This window comes from Rattus rattus, chromosome 11 (genome assembly GCF_011064425.1).
Source record: "Rattus rattus isolate New Zealand chromosome 11, Rrattus_CSIRO_v1, whole genome shotgun sequence".
Taxonomy (NCBI): domain Eukaryota; kingdom Metazoa; phylum Chordata; class Mammalia; order Rodentia; family Muridae; genus Rattus; species Rattus rattus.
Window position 1 is genome coordinate 29,555,094 of NC_046164.1, and position 26,061 is coordinate 29,581,154.

A 26,061-nucleotide genomic window follows, 5' to 3' on the forward strand; every position below is an offset into this window, starting at 1 on the left:
TGCCTTGGCAGTAACCCTGTGATTCAGGAGCTCAAGCACGGACCATGTGTGCAGCACCATGTGCTGACCATGACCTTTGACTAGGGGATCATGTGGGACAGCAGGGCTGAGGGAGACCTTTTGGAACTTTAACTAACATTTATGTTGGGGCCACAAGCCTTCCATTCCACCCCAAATCAAAAAAAAAAAAAAAAAAAAAAAAACAGGAACTGAGAAAAGCTTATCCAAAATTTCGCATCAAGGCTGGCCTGGTGGTAGTGGGTTATAACCCAGCATCAAGCATTGAATCCAGAAATGCTAAACGGAATTATTAAAAATTCAGTTATATCAATTCTATTAGGATTAGCATATGGATGTCAAAGAAGACACGGCCCCATTTTCTTATAGAAAAAAGCACTGTCCTTGACTATAAAAGCTTCATTTGGGAGTAATAAACAAAAATTAAAAACAAAACATTTCCTAGGAATCCTATTCCCAGCTTCTACCAACCCTTATCACACACTTGGCGCCATGTACCCAGAGCTATCACACTACACCATGTACTAGCCTGGGCTAACTGACGTCAGCACTCTCACACTGAAATAGGTTCTATTACTTTATGATGTGATGGTTGGTCTTCATTGTCAACCTCATGAGGTTTAGAACACGGTGGAGACTGGTGAGGTCCACCTTTAGGTGTGTCCCTGAAGATCTTTCTAGAGAGGATTAAGACCTAAGACCTATGCTGAATACAGATGGTACTATCCCACAGGCTAAGGACCCAGATGGAAGAAAGGGACAAAAGGGGGAGAGTCAGCCAGCTGTTATCATTCCTCCTTCCCTCCACTTCCTGTTGGCCATGACATCAACAGTGTTTCTCCTCTACAGCTCCTGCTACCAAGATCTTCTGTCCAAGCACATGGGCACTGAGAGAGCCCTTTGAAACTGTGAGCCAAGATGAACTCTTGCTCCCTTAAGTTGCCTGTATCAGCAAACTTTGGTCTCAGCAAAGCAAAAGTAGTGAACCTATGTGGGGATAACAGGACCGGTCTCAACATTACAAATAGATTAATGAGTGGTTCAGTGTTTTGTCCAGTTGCAGGGCATCTGAGCCAGAATTGAAGCCCAGAGAGCTTCCTCAGAGCAGGAGTGTAACAATAAGACGAAATGTGATTGACAGCTGGGGAGCAGCACCTGCTAACAGAAGTCACTTTCTCAGTTTTCCCCACCAGTTCCCTAGCACCCATCAACTTCTGTTCACTGTGTTCTCACCAGACACACTTAAGGTGAACACCAAACAGATGTGGTCTCCTCTAAACACAGGCAGAGGGAGAGGGCTGAGGAAGCCAATGGAGACTTCGGCCTCTACAGCACCTCTTGTTTAAGCCATACCCAGCCCCTGACTGAAATAAGAGAAAGCTCATTGTCAGCCTGCAGGCAGCGCTATCTGAAAGTAGAAGAGGACGGTCCCTAGTTCACTGAGCCCCAATTCACGGATGCACAACCCCAGTACAGTGGCCTGAAAACCCAACATTGCTCCCCCCGGCATTAGCTTTGTTCCCTTCTGCAGCCTGGAATTTGGGAGGAAGGCTTTTCAACTTCATAGCAAAGGCATTGCCTTTACATGAAAGCACAGCCTGCCTTGCTGTTGCTTTAATTATGTAAAGGTTCTGGTCTATTACTCTGAAGATCTAACACAGTCACAAGCCAACCAGCCAACCTCTGCCTATTCACAGACCCACCCCTTCTGCCACCACTGGTGCTCACAAACAGCTGGCCACCTCGTGTGCCCTTGCTCCCCATGAGTTCCCAAAATGCTAGACATATTTATTAAATGTTAACACACTCGACCAAAGTTCTCCCCAATGCAGATGCCAGTGATCATTAGATTTGAGAGCACTTCCTGCTTATGGGACCTAGCTCTTCCAGGAGAGTGAGTGAACTGGTGAGTTCCCTTCCACAGACATTCTTGATGACAGAAGTCAGTCGGTGTCCTTTGACAATGAACCTGCAGAGAGAAAGCTCTTGCCCTTGTAGAAAATTCCCAATTCATACAAGAACTCGTGTGCATTAGTTAGAGTCTTGTCCAGAGACACAAAATGCCTTAGGAGTGAGCAATGGCCCTTTACTTGCTGGAAGGTTCTATGGGAAGGGCACTTAGAACTGAAGAGTTTTGTAGGAACCCAGCTTTTTCTCCCTGGCTTATGTCTGCACTGCTTCTCATTCCCCAGCAAAGATCCTTAATGCTATGCCACTGGTAAAAAGGGAATCACATCCAGACATGACCTCTGTCATCTTTCCACACTGGGACATCGCTAGGTGGTACCTGGACTATTTGTTACCTATGACCCCTCCTCCTTTTATCTGGGGTGTGTGCGCAGGGGGATTTCTTCCTCCCAGGAGGTTCACAGTGACCACAACAGAGATTTGACTGTGAACAAGCATTCACTGAGGAGCCTCGGAGAAGGTGGGGTGGGGTGGGGTGGAAGAGGAAGCATGATTTCCCAAAGCAGTACTTATGATCACCTCTGGGGAGACAAAGCCATAGTGATGAAAAACCATTGATCAAGCAAGCTGGGAAGTAATCACTGTGTCCTTAAGTTTCTGAGGTTTACCAGCAATATCTCAATTTAGCTGCTGGCGTAGGCAGTGTTGAGTTCCTTCTGGATCAGTGCCTCTGAGGAGATCCATTCCTATTGAATGTGGGCTTCATAGTAACTGGTAGGTGGCTGGTGATTTTTTTCCCTTAAAAACAGGCTTAAAAATCACACATTTTCAGGAACCACCCTGAGATAAAAGCTGTGAATACTTTTAGGTGAATCCACTCCAGAAAGCTGGGGGAAAGAAAGTCTCACAAACCTGTGGCCTTGGATGGGCAGAATGGATCTTTTCTGAGACAGTGTCTTTTCACATAGCTCTGTCTGTCCTAGAACTCACCAGGTTAGGTTTGAACTCACACTACTGCCTCCTCGGTGAAGGGACTAACGGGGCATACCAGACTGGATACTGTAAATTCTCTATAAACTAGGTATTGCCTCTCCCCACCCCCTCATGTCACCAGGAGAAAAGCCAAACTTTTCTCTCTCTGCCAAAGGATCCCATCACTAGATGCAAGCTTTATGGCTGTTTGGGACAGGCACATTTTAAATGAGTTGGCAGGGAGTTTGGGGAGGCTCAATTCTGGTAGCTTTGCTCTAGTTTGCTGACATCAAACCAATAGCAAACACCAGTGGAAAGTCAGCATCGAGAAAGAAGGAAAAGCAATAGGTTGCGGTTTTCACGTGAACGTTTATCCAACTTTAAAAAGTTACTCTTTAGTCCTTGTGCCCTTATTACCTGTGTGGTAATTATCTTGTGGGTACAGCTACATAGCTCTTGTTTGTTTGTTTGTTTGTTTGTTTACTCATTTATTGAGTTCATCTCCCTAAGTAGACCAGGATGGTCTTGAACTTCAGACCCTCCAACCTTTGCCTCCCAAATGCTGGGCGCAGGTTTACGCCACCATATTTGATAACTTTCTAAGAAATGGTGGTCACTTGAGTACTATTTTTTTCTAAAAATGTTGGCCAAGAAGGGAGTAACTGTATTGCAATAGTAATAGGCCCCAAACCACTTTGTTTTCTTTTGTTTCATATCAGACCGTGAAATTTTGTTGAATAGTTACATTGGGGAATTCCACAGTAGGAGAAAAGAAGAAATGGGTCTGGGAATGGATACAGTTGGGTAGATAAGAATGGCTCTTGGCCTGTCCTGTGTCCCAGGTTCAGGGTTGTTGGAAAAGGAGTGCAAGGAAGACTCTAGAAGCCTGGGATCTGAATCTGTAGAGAACGTGGGGAGATATTCCTGGGAACAAAGGGTGAGGGAAGGCTGTGTGTCTCCCAAAGTGGATAGCATATGTGTCCCCCAGCGGTAGTCAGGTCCCCCTCTCTACTCTTCAAGTAAATTCCTAGAAGCAAGTGCTTCAGGAGTTCTCTCTTATTGCTGAGCTCCATCCCTGCCCTTGGTGGTTGTTCTGAGATAGTTTGGTGAAGGCAAGCTGGCCTGGAACATATAGGGCCGTCCAGACTGACCTCAAACATGAGGTCTCCTCGCCTCTCCCTACCTGGTGTGCCCAGCTGCTTTGCAGAAATGCTGATCCCTTCCCACGAGTGCATGCGAGCTGGGCTCTGCAGTCATCGTAGGCACAATCTCTACTCTGCCCCACACCTCGAGGTCCTGTTTCCTAGAACTGCGTTGTCTGTGGGCTCACAGGTCACAGGCTCGCCGATCTCACCCAATTTCCAGTCAGCTTCAGAAGTAAAGAAACGCCAGAACGAACCAGAGAGCCCACGGGTCCTGAAGCACAGCTGCGCTACCCGCCTGGGTGGGCAGGGATGGTGGACGAGACTAGCCACGGGGCGTGGGGGTGGGGGCTCCTCACAGGAGCTAGGGGATCTGCAAATGGGCACACACAAAGGAGGGAAGCCTCACAGAGGTGGGTACAAACTGGCTACAACTGCCTTTTTTTTTCTTTTCTTTTTTTCGGAGCTGGGGACCAAATCCAGGGCCTTGCACTTGCTAGGCAAGCGCTCTACCACTGAGCTAAATCCCCAACCCCTACAACTGCCATTTCAATACAGGTTAGTTACAGGGGAAACACGACATTATTCCAAGACAAAAGGAAACAGATGTATTGTGTCTGTGGGTGAGAGAGAGCACTGACTCCAGCAGAGACAACAGTAATAGAAACAAACATTTGCCTTGGATCTGTGACACTCCTGCCCTCGCCACTACAAACACTTTCTTTTTTTAAAAAAAAAAATTATTTATTTGTATTTATGTGCATCAGTGTTTTGCATGCATGTATGTCTGAATGAGGGTGTCAGATTCCCCTGGAACTGGAGTTTCAGACAGTCGTGAACTGCCAGGGGGTGCTGGGATTTGAACCAGGGTCCTTTGGAAGAACAGCTGGTGCTCTTAACTACGGAGTCATCTCTGCAACCCTATCACAGACATTTTCTATTCCTGGGAACAAATCTGCCTGCAGCCAATCACTTTTATGATTGCTTTGTTTCTGTGGACCAGTCTGGGCTAGAGGCCCCTAGGAGCAAGTTCTCAACACAAAGGAGATTTGCCCCAGAAGGACAAAGAGCAGCAAACAGAGACAAAGAGGGGACAGAGGATGAGGGAGAAGGGGAAGGGAACAAGGGAGGGGAGAAAGGACTGCCTCTGGACAGAGAGGAGACAGACTCGGCCTAGAGGAAGATGGCCATTTATAAAGGTAAAGGGGGAAAACCCCGTGTTAGAATGAGGTGTTTGATTTCAATTGGACATGTTAATTAGGTGAGCCAAAGTGGGTTTTTGATTGCTGGACTTCAATACTTTCATAGCTGGACTTTGGTAGTCAGCCTCAGGGGGAGGAAGTGGTCAAATAAAGGAATAGACCTTGGGGGTCTATTTAGGATGTCACCTAACTAATGGTTTAGCAAGGCAAGGCAGAGCAGTGGGAAAGAAGAGCAAGGCCTGCCAAAGCTGCGTTTGCCATGCTCGGGCTGGCCAGAGTCCCCTCCAAGTTCTCTAAGAGTTCAGCAGAGCTCACTGTCTCTAAGGCCACAGTCAAACCATGTTGGCCTGGAGCTAGAAAACCACACCCAAGCTCACATCACAGCCATTGGCAGGCACTTGGTTCGTGGACTCTGGATTTCCAGGGCAGCCGATGATGCAAGTTACAGAGGGGCCTGAGACGGCCAAGACAGGAGTGGCCTCTTTTTTTGCACTAAGTCTCAGAGGTGACCTCCCATTGTCTTTACAGATCCTATCTGAGAGAAGTGAAGAGCTAAATCGATTCCTAAGATGAGGGATTGATTACTCATGAGCATGGCTACCTAGAAGTAGTTAGCACCAGAGGCCAGCCTAGAGGATGCCTACCCCAGCTTCCCTGCTTATCCTTGCTTAAGTTTCAGTAATAATGGGTTGTTAGCGTTGAAGGGTTGGTGAGTGAGTGTTCTGGGAATGGAGAGGCCCTGGAAATGCAGTATGATCCAAGGTCCTTACTGTACCCTCAGATCTAATGATGATAATGAACCCAGAAACCTGCATTTAGAAAGAACCCCAGGCATGCATCAGGCAAACTGGAACTTAAGATTAGGTATAATAATTTATATAAATAATATACTTATGGAACATTTTATATGGTTTTTCTTTCTAAATTCAGAACAATAAAACGACACAAACAGTAGACTAAAAGCATCTGGGAAGAGTGGGCGGGAAAAGATTCTACTCCTCAGCTGCTGCTCTGGGATCTTGGCATCCAAGTAACTGTCTGAGCTGCCACTGCTCTCATGGTAACTTAGCTGCTAAACACACTGGCAGTTCCCACCACACATCACAAACGTAACCTCAGTGGAGAAGTGTCCTTGGATCCTGTTCAGAGGCCGCCATCATTCCTTTCCGATCAAAATCCCACCCTACGCAAATACCCGCTGTTCCCCTTCCAGCAGCCTATGACTCCAGGTTGGCATGGCAGCCCTGTGAACATTCAATGAGCTTGGTCAATGACTCGCTCGTACAAATAAGCACCCTCAAGTTTCAAATGCCCTGGAGGGTGCTTGGTGGTGCCCTGCAATGGCAAAGACTTGTTATTTCACCCAGAGGAAAATGGAGCGACACTTAGCTATGGCTCATGTCAGAAGGAAGCAGGTGATTCCTGCCATCTGTCATACACTGGATGGCAGAGGGGCACTGCATTAAAACCATCTCCCTCTAGGCCAAGGGGAAATCTAAGACCCCATAGATAACTAGTCTCCCACTCCATCCCTAGACAGACAGCCTCTGCGCCGACCTGCTTTGCACATAACTGAGCCTTTCCTGTTATAACGAATGGCTGACCCCTAGTTCTGATATCACGAGAAACAACCAACGCCTTTAAAGGTCTATATTCTGTGACTGCTCAGCCTTGCTCTACCTTTGGGGAGGTGGGGAACGTGTGACAATTCTTTGTATTTTTTCCTTCTTGCATTGCTTGGCCTGTTTCTGATAACAAGAAGCCTTTTTTGTTATTGTTCATTTTGTTTTGGTCTTAGCGAATCAAAACTGTAAATCATATTCAGGAAGGAAGGCACCATTAAAATAGCATTTGTTTATTTTTTCATAAATCCTACCAATGTTTGTGGGGCCCTAACAAAGAGCTATGGCTTAAAGAGATATGTAAAACTCAGTCAGTTTTTCCTAACACCAGCTAAAAATAAGTCAGAATTCTGGCCTAATCTGGAATGACTGAGTTCTACTGATGTTTGATTCCAAGGGCATCTAGAATCAAAGTCAGAGATCGTCTTTTTTTTTCTTCTTACATTTCTAAACCCATCTACATAATAAGCCTCTCTTGAGTCTTAAAGTTAACTGTGGAGTGCTTCTAAAAATTGTGCTGAAGTCTTTCAAAGCAACTCTCAAATTGAGTTGACGTGCTTGCCCAGCTCTGCCCGTTGTTTGTTTATGATCGCCGTGGGAGGAGGAGGCAGAAAGGGATCACTCACGCTGTAGACTTGTTCATCCAACCAAGGTACCAAAGGGAACCTGGCCAAGCTGAGGCTAACCAGGTCTGATCTCCCGACCCTCACCTCTGAGCTCTTCATCATTCTGGAGACAGACCCGTCACACCACACTACCTGCATTTCCACACATGCAAATACATGATTTTTTTTTATATTGTTTGTCATTTGTCTTCTCATTTCTCAAATACATAATTTTATCAGGAGACGGTGGCTATTTAAATAAGCCACAAAATCCCGTCACTACATCTGAAGAAATTATCTTTGAGATTTCACACATTCCTTGTTTTTGCAAAACCCACTCCTAGGGTTCAAAGTAGGCAACACACCCATAAACAAGCCGTGACATTAAAGGGCAAGGCCCATCTTACTCACAAGAGGACAGGATCATGGCTACCCTGTTGGCTGGGCACACACAGAAGCCTTGGTTCTTCAGCTGTGTTCCATTCACAGTAACACATCTTTCAACTGAAAGCATAGTTGGCCTGTGACGTTTCTCACAGGCAAAGTTTACCCCACCTAATTTCCTGTTCTGAAAACCTCAAGAGTGTGTGAATGACAACCCACTGGCCTATATAAGAAACTTCCGAGCTCTGTATCCAGATCTGAGGTGTTAGGCACTTCCTCAAACCTACATCTGTGGGTGTGTCTAGAAAACACTCTGAAGAAAAAACACAGAATTTTGGTAAAAAGGACCTTAATAGTGATCAAGTAAAATTGTCTTCCCTATGCAGATGCTGGAATTAAGGAACAGACTAGAAGACATTTTATTTGCCCAAGGGCTCAGAGTGGTACAGGAAAACTGGATTCTGGGATTGAGAATATCCAAATTAGGATGTTTGGTCCTCGGACTCAGGACTACCCCCATGGGTCTGATTTAGGGGACAATCTGTTTAAAGACTGACTGATGCTGGGTGTGGTGGCAAAAGCCTTCAATCCCAGCACTCTGGGAGGCAGGGGCAGATGAATCTTTCAGAGTTCAAGGCTTGCCTGGTCTATATAGAGAGTTCCAGGACAGCCAGAGATACACAGAGAGACTCTGACAGAGGGGGGGGGGGGGAGAGAGAGAGAGAGAGAGAGAGAGAGAGAGAGAGAGAGAGAGAGAGAGAGAGAGAGAGGGAGAGACAGATACAGACAGACAGACAGACAGGGAGACAGGGACAGAGAGACAGAGACAGAGAGACAGAGACAGACAGAGAAAATAGTTCCCAAGTTCTGCCATGAATCATTTGTTTTGTTTTCCCATAGAAAGTATTTGTATAGGCTAGGGAGATGGTTCAGTGGGCAAAGTGTTTAACACGGAAGTATAAGGATCCAAGTTCAGAGCCAGAAAACTCACATAACTGACAGGTGGGCATGGTATCCCACCAGTAAACCAAATGCTTGGGAGATGGAGACAAGAGATCCTGAGGGCACAGAGGCTAGCTAGACCGGCCAAATTAGCCAGCCCTGAGTTCAGTGAGAGAGGCTACCTCCCTATACAAGGTGGAAAGAAGACATAGCATCAACTGTAGCCTCCATCTGCACACATGCACCCCGCCCCCCTGAGACATACATGTGGTAAGAAAGAGTATTTCAGACTTTTCACACAGGAACTCTACCTTCTTTTAACTTTCCTCAGCACCCCCTGGTTCCTCTCACAGCTCATCCAGATAAAAGGAGAACATGGGTGGGGCACGACAGCAATCGTAAAGTATGCTTGCATATCAGCAGCTCCTTGGAGACATGGGTCCACTAAAAGGTGTATCTGGTTCTGTGGTGTGGGGCGTTGGAAGGAATAAGCACATCCTGACAAGAATATTTCACTGTTATCCATTATAGAAGGAATGAACTTAGCCCTCAGCACAGCCTTCAATATGGCAGCACAGACCCTTGACCAAAGAAGTCAGAGGGAAGCCAGCTCCTGCCTGTGTGCTCACCACATGCTCCAGCACGGGAGAGAACACAGGGACCACTGACCTGCGAAGGAACAGTCCTGTACTTCCTCAGCCTTGGGGGCTCTCCAACACCAAGCACAGTGTGTTGGATAGGAAATGGTTTCTACTGATAGGAACTGTGTTAGCTTCTTCTGAAGCTCGTTAGGAAAAGGAAACTGTGAGCGAGAAACCCCCTCAGAGAAACGGGACATCAGGGTCTGGGGCAAAGTTGGAATGGAGACTTCCACTAATCCAGGGGCCCAAGTCCAACCAGGCTTCTTGAAAAACACATGGCAGCCTGAAACACTTTCTCCACAGTTCCCTTGGCAGCATCCTGGACTACCACAGGGAAGCCGTTCTGGGGACCTAATTGTGTTAAATACCACTTGGTTCTAACACCTCTGGTCCAGAGCCCAGCATCTCAACAGGAGCATCCACAGTGTCCCAGAAACAGTCTTAGGATTTTTGAGGTAATTAATTCTGTCATGAAAATCCCCACCTAATTCTAATCAGCTCTGACCACAGTGGTCAGGGTCAGATAGTTCATCGTAGGCCATGCTGTGGCTCAAGAGGGGCGAATATTTCTATTTGTACAAGTCTACTCGTGAGGCAAGTACCTAACAACTGAAGGACCCAGGCGGTCTTCTCTTCAGAAAGCCATATTGACCCCTCGGTGAGATAGAACTGGCAGCTGTCAGATTTGGGACTAGACATTCTCTAATCCTAAAAGTTCCGATTAAAGGCAGATCTCCGCAGGTTCGAGGACAGGATGGTCTATATAGTGAGACACTGTCTCAAAAAAAAACAACAACAACCAAATTTTCAGCTAAAGAGATAAACTCATGTTACTTATAAATATATAACTTTATATATTATATGCATTTACAATATATACAGTATACAAATTTTTAAACGTACTACTAAGAACAGGTTTGGAAAGAGATGTTTTCAAAACAGGGGATTACTACTTGTCGAGGTGGGTTCCTGCTTTACCTAGAACTCGGCGGTAGACAACACCCCAGGCCCATTTTATTAGAAGCCCAAGGGCACAGAAGAATGTTGGGGCACGGCTTCTTCTCATCTCGAACACCCTGGCTTTCTACTAGCGCCAGCTAGCACAGACCCATGCTCATCTCCCGAGGCCTGGGCACAGTGCCTGGTGCATGGCTGGCGCTCAAACTCTTGAAGGGATGAGCAAAATGAGTGCTTCAAGTCCCCAGCTCTAAGAGACCATCTGTGCATCCTGCAAAGCAGCCACGGAGCTGAGGCTGGATCAGAAGCGGACGCTTTCGAGTTTCCACACTGTGAGCAGAGCAGTCTCTATTCCCAAGCACCAAGGGAGTCTCGTTCCAACGGTACATGGTTTCTTCCTCTTGCCTTGGAAACTGGGGCCGCCATTTATCTTCCAAAAGTTTCTTCGCATTCGACTAGTTCATCGATCGTACGTAGCAAGTCTTCAAACGAAGGCCTTCCCTCTGGTCTCTACAGTTAAAAGTTAAAGAGAAGCTGTCAGTTTCAGAATCCATTCCCCAGAAAATTCTCACTGCTCGGATCCTGCAGAACACTCAGAGGCAAAGGCTCAAGGGAGTGGAGAAACACAGGATGACCTCTCTTTGCCCGAATCAACCCCACAGCTGCTGGGTTCCTTTTTGAGCCCTTCATGTTGTGTCCCTGTATGGAGACCTACTAGAGTTCCATAGAGCCCGAGAAATCAAGTCTGACTCATTTTGAGGACACTATGTGACCCATCCCGCCCCCTTCCCCTTGTCAGCTAACCTCATTTCCTACAATTCAGACTAAGCTCCATCCATGTTTGTAACCAAATCTTCCACTCAATCATTCCTGCTGCTGTCCCTGCCACCACTTCCCGCCCAATCAGCCTCTGTGCATCCTAATCAGTGCTGGTGGGTGGTGTCATAGCAAGTGACGGCTTTGGTGCAGGATGGGTCTCTGAAGTTCTGTAGGTAACTGGCCCCTGGGCAAGTATCACCCTCATGAGAGCCTTATGGTTACAGTACAAGTATCTAAGCCTCAAAGGGTTACTCTAAAAATGACATTGAAAGAACTGGATACAAAATATATGTGTCTCTCTGGGGTTTACTGCCTTCTATGGAGATAATATTTCAATGTTTCTAATTTTCAGAGATTAAGTAAGATACCTAGAGGCAATGAGTTTAAAGAAGAACCCTTCTCTAGAAAGTGAACCTTTCAACCCCACAGTTACTGAACAGAAAGGAGAGAAGCTTATTCTCAAGGTCCTGGCTGTGGAGGGGCTCCCACTGGGGAGGGGAGCATCGGCCTGAGTATTAAGCTAACTGTTAGCGTTGTCTGTTTCTTCAGGTTCCTCTCAATATTCAGAACCAAGGTAAAGCTTCTTGCCAGAGTTTGACATCCCAGTGCAGGAGGCGCACCCTCACTGAGCTGCAAGAACTGGACTCCCCATCCACCGGCCAACCATGATCCAGAAGAAACACAGACAAACAGCCCTACCTCTTGCCAGCACCTCAGCATCACCTCATACAAATATTTGGAAGCCAACTTTGGCCGGGGAAGTCGGTGACCTCGAGTAACCATGGTTACCACTTCGTAATTGGTGTTCTTCTCAAAGGGCATCCTGCCTTCTGTGAATATCTCCCACATTAGCACACCTACAAAAAGATAAGGTTACTCAATGATGTGTCTGCTTCCTCTTCAGAGAGGAGGGGAGGAGACGTGCATCATGGACCTTACCGAATGACCAGACGTCTGACTTGCTGCTAAAGCGGCTGTAATTAAACACTTCCGGGGGACACCACTTCACAGGGAACTTGGCACCAGAGGAACTTGTGTACTGATCGTCCAGGACGTACCTAGGATGAGACACACCATGAGCCATACCTTTGCATGGCAGACGAGAGCTTTCATTCTCCCCCTTACAAAGACCGACCAAGGCAGTGACGAGTCTACCAGGCACGTACCTGGCTGAATCGAAACGTTCATTCCACCGCCTTGCCCGGTGATGTCTATCTAGCTCCTCTGAGTAAGTTAAGAACATGAGAAGGTGGGCCTACTGTGTGTGCTTTTATTGCTCTGTTGTTTACCTTCCTTATGAGGCAACAGAGGCAGAAGACGATACAACTGTTGCAAACTTTTGGGGTATGTGACTTTGTTCTCTGAACAAAGTTTTATCCCAAGGCCCTGTATACAAAATATCTAAAGAAGAGCTGCTTACAGGAAGTGGTAAGAAGTAACTAGAGCCACCCACGCTCTGAGCCCTACAGCCCCACAATTTAAAGCTACAGCATATATACAAGCGATGAGCTCACAGCAAGAAAAAGATCGGAGGCAGAAAGATGTATAAGAAGATGGTAATATATCGTATTTATGTACCAGAACACTGTCCCTACACACACACAAACAACGCTTTATTATTTTCTATGTGAACATCTACAGATCTGTCCAGAAAGACACATAGAAACTGTAGCACCAAACACTTCTGGGGAGGTTCCTCAATGAGTGATGGGTTCGAGGACTTCAGCTCCTATGCTGTATATCTAGCAGGTATTTATCAGAGGGATTATTAATGCATTGCATATTTATATGAAGTTAATTCTAAAGCTACCAGGAGAAAAATTCAAATGAGCACGCCAACTTCCTCTTGTGCAGACAAAGATGGTATCAGGCGGACAAGGCCACCTTGGGCTGGATCAAACAGTCGTCAGTCAGGCAAGTCTGAATTTAGTGCATAAGAGCACTACGGGGACTGGTAGAAAGGCACTAAGACAGCGCAGGGCCATCGTCAGGTGCTAAGCATCTTTACCTACAGCACATTGACAAGGACTGGGTAATCTGTGCTTGGAGAGTCAGAGGCTGCTAATGATAGTGGTCAGGCCTCCAGAGGCCAGCATCTTCTTAGGGGCTGGTCTTGGCCTGAAAGGACCCGACACTTCTCTGTCTTCTTGACTTCTCTTAGCTCCGCCTCTGATCAGTTTCCTTGGCCCTCTTCTGATTCCCTGGGCGGGTCACACTAGTCCCAGGCTTCAGGTGGCACCCCTCAGTCTCTCCTGGGCTGTCCACTCAGCGTTCCCACGTGACAAAAGCCTTTCTGGTCACCAGATCTCCAGCGTCTGGCTCCACCCCCACACCCAAGTTAGCTCTTTCACAGAGGACAGGAGACTTTTCCTGAGAAAGACCAGGTAATACAGAGGATTTCTGCAGGGCATGCCCACCATCCTGTGACAGCTCAAGATTTTGCCTCTGCAATGTGAAAGTGACCACAGACAGTATCAACAGTTGGTCAAATCTGAGAGTCTCAATAACGCTATGGTTTTTTTTTTAATGGATAGTGACTTAAATTTCAAAAAATTCTCAGGTGTCCTGATATGCTTTCAGTTTCTTCTTAACTGTTTTTAAATAAAAAGGTCATCCCTGACTCACAGGATGCACAGAGAGGCAGATTGGACCGACAGGCCACTGTTTGCTGACATCCCCCCCTCCCCCCCGCTCTGTCACAGACATTAACTCCAGGTCTATGTATCTCCTTTCTCTAGCATTTACGCTACACGTGGGCTTTATCTCCAGTTTACTCATGTCTGTGGCTCACAGGGTTAGTCTCGTCATATATATGACTCCATTGAGTCATGCATATATTAGTCTGATTTCTAATATATGCAGGACTCAATGGAGAGAGGGAAAAGGAAGGACAGACAACAAGTTTCTTAAGTCTATTCTGACACTATTAAAATTGCAAAACTTAAGAGATTAAAAACACTGCAAACAAGGATATACTAAGCACTGGATTACCAAACATATTCCAGCCGAAATGAGAGAGAGAGAGAGAGAGAGAGAGAGAGAGAGAGAGAGAGAGAGAGAGAGAGAGATTTAATAGGCTCTAGTACCATCTAGTGGGGAGAATTACTAATGTCACAATATGTAGTTCATCTCATTTAACCTTACAACAGTGAAGGGATTTCCTTATTGCTTTATTGGTACAAATTATTCCCACATTAATTTTGTAAAAGCATGGTTTCATGTAGCCCAGGCTGGCCTCAAACTTGGTATATATCCAGGAATGACTTTGAAATCCTGAGTGTCCTGCCTCCACCTCTAAGAACTAGATATAAGCGAGCATCACTACAACCAGGGCCCGAGTGTTTGTTTCAGTTTGGGGAGGGTAAGACTGTGGGGCTGTGGGTGCACAGAGAGGACAGAGGCAGCCTTGGATGGTATGGTCAGCAGCGCTGCCCTCCTACTTTGAAACAGGTTCTTCTCAATGGCTTAGAGTCCATCGATTAATCCAGGCTGGCTAACCAGAGAACTTCAGGGATCTACCGGTCTCTGCCTCCTCAGTTCTGGGATTACAAGGCATGAGCCACCACTCCTGAATTTTTTCCTGCATTCTGGTCAAACTCAGGTTCTCATGTTTGGGGGGCAAGCAATTCACTTACTGAGCTATGCTACTAAGGCTTTCCCATGCTTATTAATTATTCAAAAAGTAATGTGACTACCACCTAAAAGCACACAGTACTTAGCCATACCTGGCCATTCCGAAATCAGATACTTTGACAACTCCTGCTTCATTCACTAGACAATTTCTAGCAGCCTGGAAAACAATATTAAGATGTTACATTTATTAAAAAGTCCTGCAATCAAGGGAGAACTATTTCAACTTCTACTATATAGAATACAGTCCACATCAGCAAAGATGTAGATGTGTCCATAGAAACTGTTTCCATCCCTACAGAAGGTGCCGCCAACATAAATCTGAAACGACCTGGAGAAAGACTGATTAGAAATGCCACAAGGCATTACGACACTGTCTTTACCAGGATCACACTTAACGGCCATGTGTAAATCCAGGATCTGCTTTATTGTGTCGTGTATGAGGTTCCTAATATATTAAGACATATATTAAAATATATATGGTAAAACACAGACATATGTCTTTGGGTTTTGGTCTAGTCTTGAAAGTTCTATGAATCAATACAATAATTTGGTAGAATGGCTTACTGCTTTTCAGAAGCAAGATATGGTCTTTTTCCAATTTTAGTATATGTGCTGCCGAAGCGAGCACAAGATATGGTCTTTTTAACACCACAGCTGATGGACAAGGTTTCTCCCTCACTCTTGCGATGCCTATTTTTCTCCTGCGTGGCAACTCCCCAGAGCTCCTTTCTTCCAAGCACATTTAAGAGCCGCTCTCAAGTGACAGTTCATGCCCATTTCTTGAATTATCGGTCCCTTCCCAGGAGGACTGCCACCGTGCTGTCACTGGCAAGCCCAGGAGGCACTTTACCTAGGGGAAAGGCACATCACACTCTCTCTTGTGAGGGCAAAAGTTGTGTTTTAAATTTAAGTTTTAAATTGCTGTGTTTAAAAGATCTATAAAATGAATGTGTCTTTAACCTGTAAGCTTCACTTGCCCAAGGACAGAAACTTCCTGGAGTGCTGGGGACTGTCAGTCATGTAAGACAAGCCATGTGTTCTGTTCTCACTGCTGTAAACCAGGCTGGCTGTCCCAGATGTACAAGATGTGCTTGGTCACATGTAAGCAGAAGGTATGGATCTATGCTTGCCCCTGATTGGATAAAGTCGAAAGCCTTGTAGGTCTGTCTTTATGAGCACTGGGTAATGTCATTAGCAGTCATTCTCTGGGCATCCTGAGATGGACTTGGCTACTGTCCATTACCCTGGTCAGAATTTAATGAAGTTTGCTTCAAACTTGGCTCAAAAATTGTGTTAGTTCTTATTCTCACCTGGCAGGATTAATACTTTAAAGGGTGTTAAAACCTTCCAGGGTTTCATATGAATATCATGCCCGCGCCCCCCCCCCCAAAAAATCAAGAAAATAAATTCTGCATGGACAAGGGCAAGAGTCAAGAAAATATTCGGTCTGTATCCATTCTACAAGGACAAAACTAGGACAATGCTTAATTCACGAGCTTCCACATGACGATTAGTCATTGTCACAGTGACACAATCATCAAAACTAATGTTATAAGCCGCATCTACTTTACAAGGCCCTTTGCCTTTATGATATGCTGTGAACTTTAACACGATGTTCTGAGCCAAACAATGAAAGCACATTGCAAATCCAATTTACAGCGTGGATTGGGTCTAGCCGACGACACACCCAGGAGATCGAGTCCCTCGCCAAATCCTCAATCCATTATTATGCCTTAAATCCAGAGATGACGTGGGAGTTACAATACGGACTCTAAAGGCAAGCTCTGGGTCCAGCTCCTCCACCATCTCCCTGGCACCGGATGACGTTTTATCCAGCTCCTCTCACTTCCTTTGCCTGTACAATGCAGGTAGGAAAAACACCCGCTTGCCAATCAAACGAGCTTATATCCCGATGGTACGAAAGCAAGGCCTTGTCAGGTGACGTTATAACGAAGCACCCGAGTCTCCTGCTCCGAGGAATCAGATCCATCACAATGCAGCTAAAAGGGGTGGATGCAATGTGATGTGGAATAACCAAGGTGGACAGACTGTGCCGCCCCCACAGTGGTTACCTGTGAAGAAGGGCTGGGGAGGGAACGCAGAAGGCAGAGAAGGTCGGAGAGGAGAGGAAGGAACTACGAAGCTTCTCTGCCACCGACCTTTAGAACAGGGCTGGGGGTTTTGGTTGTTTTCTTTCTTCCTAGTATTTTCAGAAGTAAGGAAAACTCCCAGAATTTCCTTAGTTGAGAGATAATGGCAAGAGCTCAGGATTTCTCTAGTACTTTCTGTGCGGTGTGTGAAGCAGAGCCCGAGACTTGGTCTGAAGGTCAAGGTTAAACCTTACTTCCCCGTCTCTCACTCTGAGCGAGCCGCTCTCACTTCCCCGAAGCTAACACTCTTATCTATAACACAATGACACTGAGTCAATGTGCTGGCTAGCTATCTCCTGGGAATCTCCCAGAGCGCAAATAATTACTTCACGGAAACTTGCCTGGAGATAATAAGTCTGTACGCTATTAGATTTAATAAAGGTCTTTTCCTTTGAAATTATCAAGGGATTGAAATTTACCAAGTTTGAAAATAATGAAATCTCGTTAATGACAAAAACAGGGAACTAATACAACACAGCTCACTGTGTGACCCAGCGGGACGATGGAATCCAGCCAGGGTGTAGGAAGCCACGGGGAATGGGGGTCAGGGGGACCCAGCTTACCAAGTCCCTGTGGATGAAGCTGTTTCTCTCCAGGTACTCCATCCCCTCACACACGTCCTGGCACATGCTCAGCAGGACATCTCTGCTGAAATGGCCTTGTCTCTGCCGGAGGAAATTCAGAAGGCAGCCCCGCTCCATGAACTCGGTGACGATGTAAATGGGCTTCTGCTGGGTACACACGCCGTAGAGCTGTACCAGCTTGGGGTGTGTCAGCTTCCTGGGAACAAGGACGGACACACAGAGGGTTACCGCAGGAAAACAACCAGCAGGCATGCGTGCTGGATGGGGCGAGTGTTAAATACAAAAGAGGGAGCTGGTGGAAGCTACGAGCTTACATCCTGGGGCCGGAGATATGACTCAGAGGACAAGAACACAGGTTGCCCTTCCAGAGGACCTGAGCTCCATCTCTAGCACCCTATGATGGCTCACAACCACATGGAACGCCAGGCCCAGGGGGAACTGATGCCCTCTTCTGGCCTCTGCAGGCACTGCAGTCAAGACACCCGTACACATAAAACAAAGAGTAATAATAATAATAATAATAATAATAATAATAATAATAATAATAATAGAAACTTACATCATGACTTTAGCTTCCTCTATGAAATCCTCTTCACACATGGCGCCTTCCCGGATAGCTTTGATGGCTACTTTGTACTGGGCCCGCCACTTGCCAAGCCTCACCACTCCAAAGAGTCCACTCCCCAACTCCCTCATAAAGGTCAGCTCTGAGGGGTTAATCTCCCACTTATCTGTAAGACAAACAAGGAAGGGCTGCTTTACAAAGGAAACAGCCTAAATCCACGGGGAGGAGACTGACCCGCAGCCCTGAATAACACAGTAAAAACTAGTACAAGACACAGACCAGAGCTGCAGCCTGTACCCAGATACACAGACACCCAGGCCGCGAGCCAGTGAGAACACCACAGCGGCAACCATTTTAGCAGTGGCAGATTTAGTTTTTAACCTATGGGAAGTTTTCATAAATAAGTTTAATCATCTAAAAACCTATTCTATCAACGCATTAAAAACAGTTGTAAAATCACCGATTCCTCCTCACTGGCCTACAGGGGCAACTCCGGCAGGGCGAAAGGCCTTCCTCTCTGCCTCCGTCTGGACCTGTCTCATTTACTTCTGATCATATACCTGTCAGCATGCTAATCACTCAAAGAGCATCTGTGTAAGGCCTGCTGGGAGCTAACTTACCTTCCTCCCTCATGGATGAAGGCACAGAGGAGGAGGAACTGAGGCGTCTTACGGGTTTATAACACCCTATTCTGGATGCTCTGAAGACATCATATTAAATGTCTCTAAGAGCTGTCCTAAACCTACCACCACAGATTCCATGAATAACCACATCTCCTCAGGGCCAACAGCCCACAGGTACAGGTACAAGCAATTATTCACGATGGCCAGGCTGCATCCTGAAGCGAGAGCCATCGGCTCCTTAGAGCCAGCTTGGCCCCTCAGGCGATAAAGACTACCTTGCAGGCCTAGATCTGAGTAATTATCAACCAGGCCGCACTTGGACCTCCCATCTGCCCTGCCCCAAGCCTTTCTCCGTTGCGGCCTTTGATGCGTGTACTCCAAAGACATTCTCTTCAGCCCCTCATCCTAGTGCACAGTGACTGAGCCTCCCCTCTCTGCATCCCACCAATCTTCATCCTTGGTGAGCAAGTGGAAGAGCTGAGGCCGCCAGGGCTGCCAGGACCTAGGCTTGCACTCTAGAGTTCTGGTTCCAGTTCCCCTGAGTTGAAGTCTACACGCCTACGCTTGTCTTGGAGGGCTGGATTCTTTTAGAAGGCAACTGCTCAAGCAGTTACAAAGTGAGTCTCACCATAGCTGAAGCCAGCAGTAGTGGGCGCGTTCTTCCCCTTTGTACTAACCGGGTACCTCAGCCTGGTGACAAGTCCTAAAAATGAAAGAGACGATCGCAGTTGAATTTTAACTTACTCATTCTATTCAGTCAGATGCTAACCAGGAAAAGCACAGGAAACGCCATCTGCCTATTGTTGAAGCCTCCTCTCCATACCCACATGGTGCTCTACAGCGAGCTTTCAACCATTCTGCACATTTCCTTTTTAATACCGCGCTTATCTGGCCCAAGGCTAGCTTCCTCTCACCTCTAATATTGTAAAGGATATTAAAAGACTTCGAGCACTTATTATCAGTGAATTTGTGATCTTTTTTTCAATATGAGATCTGAATGATGAAAGACGATTTTATTAGTCTGCTAAAAATTAAAGCAATTTACCCAATGTAACTCAGTGTTCCTAACTGTAGCACTAAAATCTGGGGTGAGGATTATCAGCCGCTGGAAATCAGTGAGGTGAGTCAAACCATGTAAGTTGCTTAGTGCCCCAAAGAAGAAATGGGGGCCTTCTTCCAGGAGCACCCAGATAGGGCTGCATTTCTTCTAAAGCACATTTCATACTTTATGACCGTGTGTGCATCTGCTCGATCGCCATTTAATGTCCACTGTTCTCTCCTCAAAGGCTTGGTTGCTTATATGAAGCAGGCACTACATACATGTCAGTTAAATAAATTAAGATAGCGGTAAAAACTTAAAGACTAGGGAAAGAAATACAATAAGAATATCAGAACAAAGTTATAGAAGTGTTTTGGAAAATTTAAGAATTAATTGCTCAAGTTGATTGTGTCTTTGCTTGGGTTTTGGTTTTGTGTTTTGTCTGTTTTATTCGGTTGGTTCTGTGTAGCCTCGGCTGTTCTGGAACTCAATCTATATACAGACCAGCTGCCTCGAACTCTGAGATCCCCCTGCCTCTGCCTCCGGAGCACTGAGATTAAAGGTGAGTGCCTCTGTGCCTGGCTTAAATGCTCGAGTGTTGAGCGCAGGATTTCAGAAGACCCGGCAAACCTGCTCACGGATGAGAAGGCTGAGGACAGGAAACCCTGCCTCCATGAAGACACATGAACACAAGCACTGTGAATAAAAAGGAGTGGACAGCTTCTCTGACAGCCGCCTGAGCTGTAAAGTCTCAACTTCCTGAGGATTTCTTTCCCGGGACAGGTCAGAACAACACAGGGCAATGTCTAAGAAGATGTTCAGTGAGTCCATCATAGAAGACAAACAAAATAAACAAAGCAACGAAAACCCTGGGGGTTTCCACTGTCCGGAATCCCCAGTGTCTTTCCTCCAGTATCTGGAGCTTGTGCAGACCCAGGCTGTATCCATGTTTCCACAAGTAAAGGAGCAATCTTGTCAACGTAGGTGTGTTAAGACAGCTTCCAAGACTGCAAACTAGAAGGCCAATTGTCTGTCTTATCACTTAGCATTACACTGACACTGGGGATAATTTAAAAATTAAACACGGATTTCTAACCGGACTGGGTACCTAACACTTGTGCAAACATTGTCAAGGCTCGGCATAATAATTTACGTACAATTCCCATATGTCAGGCCTTGATCACTTTTACCTTTTCTGGTTATTTCAACAAGGAGTGCACCATACAGCATGGACGAATGTAAAAATGTCATGATTCGTCAAAACAAAAACAAAACAAAAAAACCCAGCCACAGTATAAATTGATATTTCCATGAACTGTTTAGAACAGACAAATCTACTAAGGCAGAAAGTAGGTTAGTGGTTGCCTGGGGCTCGGCCATTGAAGACAGGTCATGGGTGACTGCTAATGGGTACAAGATTTATTTGGGGGATGATGACAGTGTTCAAGAAATTAGTTTATGGAGATGGGACTGTTGGCACACTGTAAATATTCTAAGAGGCACTGAATCCTGAGTTGTAAATGGATGCACTTCTTAGTGTGTGAATTACATCTCCATAACTCTCCCTATGCTCTCTCTATATAAAATAGTAAATAACCCAGAGAGCAGCAACAGAGTTGTAAAGAGGGCCTTTGTTTAAAAAACTCCTAAGTCAATTTTCCACACGTGAAATTAAGCACCTGGCTACTGGACACACTTGTTTACACTGTTGAAGTAAAAAGGGCTGGAAACCTGCTGTGGAAGCCTTATTTTTGGCTGTTTGTTTGATGTTGGGTGTAACACAGATTCAAGCTGCTGAAAAAGCCTGTGGGATGTGCTGTCCGATCGTCTGTAACCTTCAGTGGTCCACTTTTCAGTCTGTCAACTTTAGCAGGGACCAAAGCAATATGCGTTCCATGAAAGTCATCCTCCTCAAACTAGACCTTTGCTGGGAGCAGCGAATTGTGTTCTTCTCCTGGGTTAGTGTTGTAAGACAAGATACTTTCCAGATGTAATGAGTCATTGCTCCCACAAAGTCACATGAACAGATGGGTCATCCCCGGTACTCTATAGAGTAGCATGTGATGAAGCCAGGGTGCTCAGTAGATTGGCTGTACTGAATACATTTTCTACTGAAGGCATCTTTAGATTATGCTGCTTTTTAACCTCACTATGAATTGAAAGTGTGTGCACTCTGTTTCTTGGAAAGTTTTATCATAAACTGAACTCCTGGCTCATCTGAAAGCATCCATTACCTCTCTACACACATTTTTTAAGTTTACTTGATGAGATGGGGGAGGGGGCTTTCTTATGTTACCTAGACTGGCCTTGAACTCTCTGGCTCCTGTGATCCTCCCAACTCAGCCTCCTAGGTTGCTCTTAAAGTAGGCACATCTTAGAATTTTAGTTTAGTACCAAGCCTAAGAAGCACAGAGTGGGGACATCCACAGACAGTAAAGACCTGGAGTCCTGTGATGGAATCAGTGTTCTATGAAATCCGTTATGATTTCTGGTTTTTCTTTGGATACAGAATGTTCTTAATATGCAATAATTTTACATCAGTCACACTTTAGAGATGACTACAAAGAAGCCATCATAATGTCTGAACGTATGGTCACTAACAATCAAATGGGTCTTCATAGCTCACCCACCTGCTGCGTTGTGCTTGTGATACTCAATGATCTCAGGAATGGACCCAAAAGCATGCTTTTCTGCCAGGTAATACTTCTTTGGGGATGTTGCTGTTTCCTTTATGTGATAATGCCTGAAGCCTGATGAGCCTTCTCTATTAAAAAGACAAAATAAAACAACATATTACACATTCAGTCTAAGTATATTTATCTTCCAAAGAAGAGAGAAAGGAATGAGAATTGATATAAATGTTTTCAAGGGTAGATAGATAAAAAATAAATCCAGGCCTTTGATATCAATACTTGGGAGGCAAAGGCAGGGATACATAGGTTCCTTGTGAGTTTGAGGCCAGCCTACAGAGCAAATCCAAGTCAGCCCAAGCTATACAGAAAAACCCTGTCTTGATAAACAAAAACAAAAGCAATAATAATAGTTTTAAATTATCAAAATGAAGGTAGTTATAAGTTCTATGATTGCGATGGTATTATAAATCCTCTATGAGAGAGGTCAAAATAAAGCAGGCCCAAGTAGAAAAGGGGCTGCTAAATTGGACCTGTCTATACTCTTAATGACTTAAGATTGCTGGACCAAAGGTATGCTATGTTGGGAGAGAGCCAGGCAAGAGATCCACCTGGGGAAGATGTAATGAGGCGGACATATGTACGGCACATGAGCACAGGTAACCAGCCATGTGGCAGAATGTAGATTAAAATAAATGAGTTATCTTAAATTATGATTCTAGTCAGAGAAGAGCCTAGCTATATGGCCAAGGTATTTCGTAAATATATTTTGAGTCTGAGTCTTATTTCTGGGAGCAGAGGGCTAACTTCAACAATCCAGGTAGTAATAACAGAACTTCAATTGTAGGTGTTATCTATAGGGCAATCTCTATAGGACCTCTGTCTACGGGATCCTTTCTTTTTCTTTTTAATATTTTATTTATTTATTATATGTGAATACACTGTAGCTGTCTTCAGACACACCAGAAGAGGGCATCAGATCTCATTAGGGGTGTGTGAGCCACCATGTAGTTGCTGGGATTTGAACTCAAGATCTCTGGAAGAGCAGTCGGTGCTCTTAACCACTCTCCAGCCCCCTACGGGCTCCTTTCTATTCCTGACACAAATATTACTTTTCCTATGCCCTTAGCTTTTCGAGTCACATCAACGAGTAGAAGCCTTGAAAGCGGTCACAATAATAACTCCGCTGCTTGCATGGGAATGGAAATGGGACCATGTACCAACCATCATGCCGGCAGCAGTGGAATTTTAGTTTGCTGTTCATTCCTGTCTTGCAGAGACATAGACCTACAGTGCCTAGAACACTCGCCCTTCTCAAAGGGAATGATACCGCCCACTGTAGGTGTCTCTGTAGAGTACAGATCTCTACGCACTCATGCTTTCAAATGGAGATGATGCCTAATTGCCCTTAGGGCAGAGCTTGGGTTTCTTGGCCCTTCTGTAGGCGCCCCTCCTCCCTTCACCCTGTCATCTCTGTCATTCTACATTCACCTCAGACATTCCCTGTGCTTCTCTGATGTCACCATCTCCTCTCACTGCTGAGTCAGCAAGTCTCTCTCTCCCTTCGCTCAGGTTTTTCCTGTCTTGCTATAAAGTCTCAGTTTAGATGTCACTCAGGAATAACTGAAATGTGTCTTGGTCACAGCCCCTGATCCCCACACCATACACACACTTTTATACTACCATGGCTGCATATGGGCCTGTCTGTGGCCCTCATGAGGCTACTAAAGTCTACTCTACTCAATGTGGCATCCTTTGTGCACAGCTCAGAGCATAATACTTATCCACTGAATGTTACTAAATCTTCCATAGCTATTCTCAACATACATGTTGCATGGGTATGTTGTTTGTGTAACATCTATGTATATGTATGTATACACATTTTAGAACTAAAGATTACATCTTTTTTCCTAATGCTGAAAATTCCTATTTGAAAGTTAGGAACACATACAAGCAACATAGAGGTGTTCCTATAAAAACAGTGAATTAAAAGAATAAATTCCCGGACATAAATAGATGGCCCGGCAGATGAAATGCCTACTATAAAGGTATAAGGACATGAGTTCAGATCCCAGCACTCCTCTAAAGCCCAGATGCCCTGGCATGTGGCTGGAACGGCAGTGCTCTGCAGGGTTGAAAGGTGGGAAGAGGCAGACTGATCCCAAGAGCCCACTGGTCAGCTAGTCTAGCCAATGAGTGAGCTCCAGGTTCAGTGAGAAGCCCTGGATGAAAAATCAAAATAGATAAATAAGATAGAGAAACCATTCAGGAAGATATTTGGAAGTCAAGCTCTCGTCTCCACATGCATACATGCACACATTCACAGGCAAACACACATGCACCCACACAGTCACAACATGCACACGCCACATGCCCACACACCCCACACATGAAAGGAGTAACAAAGGCAAGCGCTAAAACCAGCAGAGCATCAGTACTTACCCCCCGAACTTTGTGTAAAGGGAGACTGTGTACAGGCCTGGTTGACTGGAGTCTCTCACCATAAAACCCCCTTCCTTGTCCTAAAAACCAAATTAAGAAATTCCGTTTTAAAATTCCAGTTACTGAGGCCCTGGCAGAGATGCAGGAGTTTAATGTTATCATTTTACTATCATCCTCTGTGAAGAACAATCTGCTGCCAACAAGCGCAACTGAATAGAGCCCCTTGCGTCTTCTACAGACACCGCTCTGCCTGGAACTCCTGGGCTGTATGATGACGGGAGGAGGTACACTCACATTCCCTGACTACACCTCTCTCGCATGCTGAAGCAGCCGCAGCTAGTGTCCCAGGGCCTCTGCCGATCTACCAGGCAGGTCCCACAGTGCTGAAAGCCCTGGGCTTGTGAAAACAACCATTGAGAATCTCTTTCTAGGTTTCAGGTCACGCCTTCCTCAGGCTTGGTGGGAGCTTTCGATCCCTCCCCGTATCAATTCCTAGCCACATAGCCTTTATCCTGAAGATATCCTCTTTTTGAGAATGTGTTTCAATACCCTTGATTTCCCATGCCATTCTGTGCCTAATACCATAATACAGGAGAGAGGGAGTGACTCCAACAGAAATTCAAAACATGCAGACAACTCTGAGTAATGGTTACATTCCCACCAGACCCCAGCTGAAGGGCAAGAAATGGAAGTTATGTATCTCAGACACTTCTCTGTCAATGGCACCGTATCTGATCTTTACTTTATGAAACACGTGTTTCCTACTTGAAAAGTAACTTTTATTCTTCTTTGTAAGAAAGACAATAGAATTAAAAGCCCCCCAAGCCTAAGTGATAACAATTTGAGATAGTAATTATGATCATGAACTCATTGGTTAAATAATAATAATAAAAATAATAATAATAATAATAATAATAATAATAATACGTAATAATAGCTACCATTTTGAAAACCTAATCTTTTTAAATGTGTCCTCATATATAAATGTATTTAATATTCACTTGAGTATTTAACAGTCATTTGAGTAATACTCTTGTTTTCTTCTTTTGTTTCACAGGGAAGGAGAGGGAACACAAAAAGATAACTGTCCCTAGGTCACTTGACAAGTCAGTGGCAAATGAACAAGTGAGAATTTGAAGGCCAGGCTGTCAAGGTCCAGGACTCCCATAGCTCTTGGGGTGTG

The 26,061-nt window shown here is 45.3% G+C and overlaps 1 protein-coding gene across 1 annotated transcript in view; it reads right to left on the reverse strand.

The window, feature by feature from the left end:
- Positions 1–10,240: 10,240 nt before the first annotated feature.
- The window catches only part of Tec (tec protein tyrosine kinase), a 63,897-nt gene continuing 48,076 nt past the window's right edge, over positions 10,241–26,061 (reverse strand). The window contains exons 10-18 of the mRNA XM_032916221.1: positions 24,879–24,958; positions 22,437–22,570; positions 19,396–19,470; positions 18,139–18,310; positions 17,559–17,775; positions 14,938–15,002; positions 12,152–12,270; positions 11,912–12,069; positions 10,241–10,903 (exon numbers count right to left, since the gene is read on the reverse strand). Coding sequence (XP_032772112.1) covers positions 10,820–10,903; positions 11,912–12,069; positions 12,152–12,270; positions 14,938–15,002; positions 17,559–17,775; positions 18,139–18,310; positions 19,396–19,470; positions 22,437–22,570; positions 24,879–24,958 — 1,104 coding nt within the window. The 3' untranslated portion in view covers positions 10,241–10,819. The remainder of the gene's footprint in view (positions 10,904–11,911; positions 12,070–12,151; positions 12,271–14,937; positions 15,003–17,558; positions 17,776–18,138; positions 18,311–19,395; positions 19,471–22,436; positions 22,571–24,878; positions 24,959–26,061) is intronic.